General features: G+C 43.1%; 1 protein-coding gene across 1 annotated transcript; it reads left to right on the forward strand.

Moving 5' to 3' along the window:
* Positions 1–5,532: 5,532 nt before the first annotated feature.
* Positions 5,533–7,688, forward strand: LOC135535812 (ubiquitin carboxyl-terminal hydrolase 37-like). The gene is made up of 6 exons (XM_064962241.1): positions 5,533–5,630; positions 5,910–6,041; positions 6,663–6,795; positions 6,905–7,041; positions 7,212–7,311; positions 7,441–7,688. The coding sequence occupies exons 1-6, from the start codon at positions 5,533–5,535 to the stop codon at positions 7,522–7,524; spliced, it is 684 nt and encodes a 227-aa protein (XP_064818313.1). The 3' UTR covers positions 7,525–7,688.
* The last annotated feature ends 1,508 nt before the right edge of the window (positions 7,689–9,196 follow it).

Below are 9,196 nucleotides of genomic sequence, written 5' to 3' on the forward strand. Positions count from 1 at the left end.
CAGCTTGTACAGAGTATATCTCAACACAGTCCTCCTGCCCAGGGAACCTGACTTGCTATTTGTGATGATGGACAGGACACTATCATACCAGGAAGATATAGATCATAGAGGGGAAGTGGAGAACAAAGACTAGCTGTTAACATGTATTAAATATCATATGTAACAGCCCCAAGATAATTCAGGGAGTTTCCAGAACTCCTCCTTCCTTTCACCTTTCTGCTGATTTGGACCCTCTGTTTACTCCCAAATATACATCAACATGTTCAGGAGGTCCAGGACTACAAACATGGGTCATTATAATGTCCAGACAATAGATGGGACACTACAAACTGCTCCTAGTGGATATTGAGGGTGGGTAGTTTTAACCAGTGAGGATGAGATGGCAACAGTAACCCCCATGTCTCTCCTCTGCATTTACAGTTTAGTCATTTAGCAGACACTCTTATCCAGAGCGACTTACAGGAGCAATTAGAGTTAAGTGCCTTGCTCAAGGGCACATCTACAGATTTTTCAAATAGTCGTCTCAGGAATTTGAACCAACAACCTTTCGGTTCCTGGCCCAACGATCTTAACCGCTAGGCTACCTGCCACCCTTTCTCTTAATGAACCTGATTGGTTGAGGAGTTTTTGAGTGACATCTAGTTGAACCACTGAAAATATCCACTACACTTCCATCTTTTGGGACCCATATAGGAGAACAACAGTCAAATATGAGCATTTGATATTGTGCTTATATGTAAATTGACAACAAAGACTGACTGTTAAATATTATTAAGTAACATTCTTTGATATCTCTACTACACTCATTGATTGGTGATACAGTCAACTCCTATACAGTGTATGTAATGGTGTTGAGAATGTTATCACCAGGCCTAAATTGGAGCATGTAAATATCTGTAGAATATATTTGAATTAGAAATTATGTGTATGGAAAAGTCAAATGTACTGACTTCATGTTGAACCTGAGGAGGTATAAAACACAGGAAGTTACAAACAGGAAATAAGTAGGCCTTGTATTAATATAATACTGCAAATAAACACAACAATAGATGCGTTTGCATGCATGTGTGCACGCAGTGTGTGTGCATGTGTGTGTGAGGTTGTGTGTGTGGGTTTGAGACAGAGAGAGAATGTCTGTGAGAGAGAGAGTGAGAGACAGAGAGAGCTACAGAGAGAGAGACACACAGAGAGAGCGAGAGAATGAAGGAGGAAGTTTCGTGCACTGTGTGCTGCTGTATGTGTTACAGTATGTTGTCATGGTGATGTTAAACAACTTTCTCACAAACCCAGTAGATTTTTCTGTCACATGACAAGTCATTCCATGCCTCCAGAGGACGCTGATCTTTACGTATCTCAACACAGTCCTCCTCACCATAGTCTCGTCTGCCAGCACCATTATCAGGCTGTTATTGTTTAATTAATTAAGGCTCCTTTCTCTTTTATGTGCTGGAGTTATTTTAAGAATAAAGTAGGCTAGTGAAGGCAACAAATTGTTGCTTACTGAAACTCCCAATGTCATCCAATTGTTACAATAGGATTTGAAGCAAAAGCCTACCCGCGTATGGTCAACTATTTCAGCAACGTTTTGTCCTGCTCTGGGAAAAGCAAGACAACTTAATAAACATATACATTTTTAAAAAGTAATTCAAAATTATGTTTATATTGTACCACTGTAGTTTTTGCAGGCAGTCAGAGATGAGTCCTATTGTAAAGTGTAGCAAAATGGGCAAACTTCAATGTATTCAATGCTTAAGTAGTCTAAAACCAGATTTGCCCAACCCCTACAAATATATTAATGTATTATTATCCCTGCATTATCATTGTATAAAATCCCATTAGATATTAATTTAGAATCCTCTAAATGTAATTAGATCTACTATTGAAAATTGTTGATCTGAATTGATCTGCAAGTATTTTCATTTTCAGTTTCCGGTAAACTCTTTGTTTCCTTTCATGTGTCCAACCAATTATTATCGGATTATTCACCATGGCAACCAGTGAAATGTATTTCTGAGTTAGGTTGGCTTGTTTTTAGAATTCACAACGAAATGCCTCCAGCTGTCCATCACCACTGTAAATATAAGAGTGGTTATAGAGGGTGAGCGTGTATGTGTGTGTTTGTGCGAGAGAGAGAGAGAAACGAAACACATACAGTAACGTGTGTAAATGAGTTCCGAGAGCAGATCTGTTATCCAACGATTAGTTTCATATTAAAAACGGTCAAATGCTTCTCAAAGATGCTCTCTGGTGGTCAAACTAGCTCTAACGAGCGTAAATGGCAACAATGTCTGACACTTAAATAATAAATAATGTGCCATAGAATTCTGCGGCAGCCCGCAAGTTGTGCTGCAATGTGATGCAACTTTTTAAGGAAGAATCACTGGAGGAGTTGGTAAGACAGCACTAAACAGACCTGGGACTCTAGCTGGTAGGAGTTGGCAAGACAGCACTAAACAGACCTGGGACTCTAGCTGGTAGGAGTTGGCAAGACAGCACTAAACAGACCTGGGACTCTAGCTGGTAGGAGTTGGCAAGACAGCACTAAACAGACCTGGGACTCTAGCTGGTAGGAGTTGGCAAGACAGCACTAAACAGACCTGGGACTCTAGCTGGTAGGAGTTGACAAGACAGCACTAAACAGACCTGGGACTCTAGCTGGTAGGAGTTGGCAAGACAGCACTAAACAGACCTGGGACTCTAGCTGGTAGGAGTTGTCAAGACAGCACTAAACAGACCTGGGACTCTAGCTGGTAGGAGTTGACAAGACAGCACTAAACAGACCTGGGACTCTAGCTGGTAGGAGTTGGCAAGACAGCACTAAACAGACCTGGGACTCTAGCTGGTAGGAGTTGGCAAGACAGCACTAAACAGACCTGGGACTCTAGCTGGTAGGAGTTGGCAAGACAGCACTAAACAGACCTGGGACTCTAGCTGGTAGGAGTTGACAAGACAGCACTAAACAGACCTGGGACGCTAGCTAGTAGGAGTTGGCAAGACAGCACTAAACAGACCTGGGACTGTAGCTAGGGTTGGGTTAAGTTTTGCTAAGAAGAATTGTTTAGGGGTTGGAGGTTAGAAAACAAAATTCATGCCAGCAACCTTGTGTTATGCCTTCCATTCAACACCAATTTATCACCACGCAAGTGTATTTAACACGCACTGGGCACTGTAAGCTCTGCCCACTGACCATTGAGCTTTAATTGAACCAATCACATTCATTATGTGTGTCACGACTTCCGCCGAAGTTGGCTCCCCTGCCTGTTCGGGCGGTGCTCGGCGGTCGTCGTCACCGTCCAACTTGTCGCTACCGATCCCTTTTTCGTTTGTCTGTTGGTTTTGTCTCATTAGTTTCACCTGTGTGTATTTTAGTTTAATTAGCTTCCCTATATATAGTAGGTTGTCCCGCCCTTGTTTTGTGCGGGATTGTTTTTGTTACTCTGTTGGAGTGTGGGTTTCATGTGTGTATTCTCCGGACTGTTTTGTCCTGTGTTTGGGCGCCCTGTGTGTTGGCGTGACCGTTTGTTTGCCGGAGAATAAATTCACGATATACTGAACCCTGCTCTCTGCCCCTGATTCCAACCCAACACTCCTAGTATCCCGTGACAATGTGCCTGAGACAGAGCTGCCCTCAGGGCAAGATTGAATACGGAAAACTGTTCTTAACCAATCTGGATTGTTGTTTGAGGTTTAGGCTAAATCTCTGTCACCTGTTCACATTATTCTAACCAAAACTTTGTCCATCTGCTGGTGAACAAGAGAAAAAGCATTTAGCATTTAAATAAACCGATAACCAAACCACAACATGGAAGCTATCAAAAACCTTGTAAGATGAAGATGAAGGCACTTAAAATGCCTTTATTGTGGTCGTACGTTTAATGAAACAACATACAAAAAAATGAATGTAAAAAAAGAAACAAGAATACAATGGAGCATATTATCTACAATATTGTATGTATACTGCATAACTTTGCTCTTCAATAAAACATATTTGTTCATTGAACAATATATTTTAAAATGTAATAGATTGGGTTGCCAGATGGTGGTGTCATACATGACCGATGACATCACAATGGTCTTAAAGCCAATTTGAACAATGGGTTAATGAGGAAATGTATCAGTCTTCATTGGTTATCGACATGGCTTGTTTCTGCTGGTGCAAAAAGGTATGAAATCAGGTCATTTAATCAATTAACTACTATAATTCTGGAGTAGTATTTTTCTCTTAAACCTAGTGGGAAGAGTAAAAGTACAATGACATTCTGATTGACGAATACGTAAAAAGTGTACATGAAATGTACATGAAGTTCGGCTATTGCAAATGTCACTCAATGTAACCTGTCTATACTGTGTTATTTTAGGTTTAGGATAGATTCCTATGATTCTCCATTTAGGCCATCCTCTTCCTACTCTTATGACCCCCCTCTTCCATTGGCTGGGGATCTGGGAGGAAGTATTTAGCACTATCACATTTTCTTGTCAACAGAAAAAACGTCAGAAAGCAAATTCAGTTGATGTGGAGCAGAAGACAAGAAAGAAGAAGGAGAGGGGCACTTCATCCCCCTCTCCAATTCCATCTGACCGTTCTGAACGGAATGGCTCCGCTACCTCTGACCCCTCACCCTCTGACCAACTCTCCTCCCTCCATCCACCTCCCTCTCCTGTTAAATGTTCCTCTCAGCCTTGCTCTCCTGCTAAACAACCCTCTGTACCCCGGTCACCTGCCAAAAACCCTTCCCCAGTGAAATCCTCTCCAGTGGTGTCCCACCCTTGTTCTCCCTCTCCTACCAACCCTCTGGACCGTCATGGAGACACCAGCCAGGAGGGCACAACAGTCAGGTAATCCAAACATAAAGTACAGTGCCATCCTAGAGTCTCATTGGAGAGTTGGGTTTAGTGCTACCAGACCAGGGCCAGTGTTAATCAACAGTATGAGTGCTAATCTAGGATCAGGTCCTCTCTGTCCATAATAATCTGATTCATTGATCTATGATCTAAAATGCAAAACTGGTCTGAGATCAGACTCCTATTCGGAGACACTTGATAAACACAGTCCCAGAAAGTTATTTTCCTGAAACTGTAGTTTGAGCCTCTTCTGTCTACATCTAGTGGATAAAGAGAGTACTAACCTATTGGCCTGGTCTACTTGGTACACTGCATTTATATGGACAGCAGTACATGCATAACTACTCAGCTGTGTTTATAGTACAGTACAGTATTTAATAGAGAGACTGTGTAGAGTGATAATATCTGTGTTGGAGGTGTTAGACCTGTTTCTCTCCTTCCTCCAGACCTCTGTCTCTTCAGGAACACTCTAGTCCAATGCCCCAGAGACCAGTCTCAGCCACCAGAAGCATGACTCTTCCCAGGGCCAGCTCAGCCACCAGAAGCACGACTCTTCCCAGGGCCAGCTCAGCCACCAGAAGCATGACTCTTCCCAGGGCCAGCTCAGCCACCAGAAGCATGACTCTTCCCAGGGCCAGCTCAGCCACCAGAAGCATGACTCTTCCCAGGACCAGCTCAGCCACCAGAAGCATGACTCTTCCCAGGGCCAGCTCAGCCAACAGAGGGCCAGAAGAGACCCAGGGGGCCAGAGGAGAACGGGTGGCACTGGTCAACATGGAACTTCTTGGGTAAACCACAACACACTGCAAATGCATTGAATATAAGTTCTTTATTGTTTAGAGATCAGTGTTTGATATACTATGGGGATAGGGCTTACTATCGAGCATGTCCGTTTTAATAGATATGTACAAACCCATGAATTATGTCAATCTTGGTCTAAAGGACATCTACTTCTTTGTGTTAAATATAATGTATCCCGTATCCCTTGCCATTATCATCACTTTATAGAGATATGAAGGTTATGATTCATCTCTATGTGTGTTCTGATGGCTGCTTCTTCTTCACAGGTTGCCTAACATTGGCAACACTTGCTTCCTTAACGCCACCCTACAGTGCCTCCTGGTCCTGCCATCCTTCTCAAAGGAAATCCTGCACCAGGAACAACTCTGGAGCTCCTCCCCCTTCTCCAACCTGCTCAGGTAAGGGAAGGCTCAAAAGCAGACAGTCACCCCACACACCCATTAATTGTGGTCATAAATTAAAGAAGGGACACTCTTTTCACGCCACTTCTACAGAAAGGGATTGTCGTAGCAGGTTAAGATAGCACTTTCACTAATCCTAACCCTTTTCCTAAACTTAACCACTTCATATTTTGCTGTTTCTTGTATTTATGGTTTATTTTCCAGTTTCTTTTTGTTTTTGGAATCTTCATAACCCAGAGGAACAACAATCACACACTGATTATGATGTAGGCATTTTGTAGGCCAATTTGGAAAGTGTAGAATGACTACATGACCCATAATGCTCATTGACTGAACATTCCACCTTACGAGGGAAATTTGGTAGTTTTTTAAAATGCTCTGGAATTGAGAGCAGTATCCAAACCAAATATCTTTGGAGAATAAACAATACTTTTTTGTTGTTTGGCTTCATTGTCCGTCCTCAAAGGTGAAATTGCATCAAATCGAATGAAAAATTTCTAATGATGGGGTGACACTAGATAAAACATATTTGTATTTATTCATCTGCCTCTTCAGGCGTAATCCAGCAGGTTGACTCCATCCAGTCAGCTGCTAATTTACTCTCTGTCTCCCCTACAGGACTCTGTCTGATGTGCACCGTTCGGGTCGACCTGACAGTGTGGCAAACCAGGCCTCAAAAGCAGACCTCATGTGGAAGGTCAAGTACTCCTTGTCGGGATACGATTTGAAGTATCTGGGGGACACGCAACAGGTAACTGAGGCACTACTCTCTTGTGTACGAGTGCTCTTCTTGCAAGGGTTCATTTTCTCTTTTTAATTTGCTTTTATCTTGGTGTGTTTCTTTCTCTTCCTCATCATAGGACGCACACGAGTTACTTGTCGATATGCTGTGCCAGCTGAAGGAGGAGGGCATGATTCTGAAGACACTCGGGATGAACTATACCTGCCCTGTTTCCCAGCTGGAGTTCCAACTTGTGTCGGTGCGCACATGTACCAGGTAAGAGCTCCCATTGGTTGTAATGTATCTACTGAGAACATGATCTTTCTATATATATATATATATATACAGTGTATATTACTATTGCAAAACACATGGCATAACAGAAACATTGTAGAGACCTGAAACAGACTTGGTGCATTTTTCTTCTCTTTGTCCTGCTTCTGAAGCTGTGGGCGCGAGTCGTCTACCAGAGAGGACTACAACCACCTCTCATTGGACTTCAGCCCTGAGCGCACCTTGCTGAGCAGCCTGGCACTCACTTTCAAAGTCAGCACTTAGGGCTCAGCCCTGCATGTAGAGACTAACACTCAGGGCAAGCTGCCCACTGCCTCAGAATATGCTATCTTATTATTGTAGTGGTATCATTCAATATGTAATGCTTTTGTTTCTAACCAGAGTGAAAAGGTTGAATTCACATGTGAGGGCTGTAAAGGCCTCCACGCCTCAAAGGTGGAGCAGTTCCACACACTGCCTCTGTGAGTTGTCCCTTTATAACCTCTCATAGTACTAGCAGTGTTTAATGTCCTGGGCCTTTAGGAGTAGTTACCTTCCTGAGCAGGTTGTAGGACTTAGAGGTGAGCACCGCCAAACAAATTTCACTCATCTGTTATTTTGTTGACTGGTTTCATTGTCTGTCTGTTCATCTCTCTTCCTCTCTGTTTCTGGGCAGGGTGCTGGTTCTGCATCTGAAGAGGTTTGGAGGACCTGGGGGGTTGGAGAAGCTGGAGGCTCCTCTTTTGTTTCCTTCGGAGCTGAGGCTCTCCACCCTCTGTGGGGACATGGTGCCACACCTGCACAGTGCCAGCCCACAGGCCCTCACCAACCAGGCCCCCAGCATCCAGGGGTCCATCCCCCAGACCTTCGCCAGCCAAGTCTCCAGCCCACCTGTGGAGGCCAAAGACAGCGCCATCTGCTGTTCAGGTAGGTCATGGCACCATAACACTATTCTTGCTCCAACACCACACAAACCACCCACTCACAAAACGGTCCTGCTGACAGAGAATCTGGAAGCTGCAATTTAAAATGTTTCTCAGATATCTTTAGTGATGTATGGGAGCTGATTTAGTCCAGAGCAATTCAGACAAGTGACCACGTTTTCACAGCTCTTGATATGTATATTTGACCCCTCAGATTCAAATGAGCAGGAACCAGGGAAAGTGCTGCTGACAGCCTCAGTGGTGAGAAGAGAGAGAGAGAGATAGAGAGAGAGTGAACGCAGTGAAAAATAAGTTATGACAGAACACTGAGATAGTTATGAGGAGTACACAATGTAGTAGACCTCCTGTAATAGACTAGTACTGTAGTAGACTGTAGACAGTGTGGTGGACTGTAGAGGAAATGAGAATCCTATGATCACATGTGTTTTCTTACAGAAGCAGAAGCCAGTGCAGTCAGTGAATGGTTACTACCAGCTGACTGGCGTCGTCTCTCATTTGGGAGGCTCCGCAAACTCCGGTAAGTAAATACCATCAAACACACACATGCAGATGCACAATACATATGACATCAGCTGAATTCCAAATCACTCCCTTCTCCTTGGATCTCAATTTGCATGTTCACATGTGCCTCTGCCGAATACACAAGCATCCCGAAGCTGAGGGAGTGAAAAGTATCGAGGGTGAAGGCCAGGGATCATCAACCATTTTTTTCTAAAATTTGTAGACTGCAAATATACCGTAGGAAGGCCAAACAGATATAATATTTGACTAATTTCAAACCTTGCTTACATTTGTGTACAACCACATATATAGCTTTTTATTGTGCGTGGGAATACTTTGAAACAGATTTCCAAAATGAAAATCACTTGGAGCTGATTTGATGGTGTTTTTACAGTCTTTTAACAATTACGTTTTATTTGGTTAGAAAACATAGGGGGCCAAATAAAATCATCCTTGGGCCAAATTTGTCTCGCGGGCCGCCATTTGTGGAACCCAGTTTTAGGGGATAATTAGACATTTCAACAGCCATTTCGGCCAAGCGAGCAAGGCTTCAGGCTTCAGTGAAGTGTCATCCCAACAAGCACTGCAATATGTTTAGAGTTTGCTCAATTTAATTCAAAAGAATGGAGAGGCATGCCTAATTATATGTTATGTGTATTTGTTTATCTCTGATTTCAAAACTTGACACATGTAACAGATAAAATACCTCCCAA

This window comes from Oncorhynchus masou, unplaced genomic scaffold, assembly GCF_036934945.1.
Source record: "Oncorhynchus masou masou isolate Uvic2021 unplaced genomic scaffold, UVic_Omas_1.1 unplaced_scaffold_518, whole genome shotgun sequence".
NCBI classification, from domain to species: Eukaryota; Metazoa; Chordata; class Actinopteri; order Salmoniformes; family Salmonidae; genus Oncorhynchus; species Oncorhynchus masou.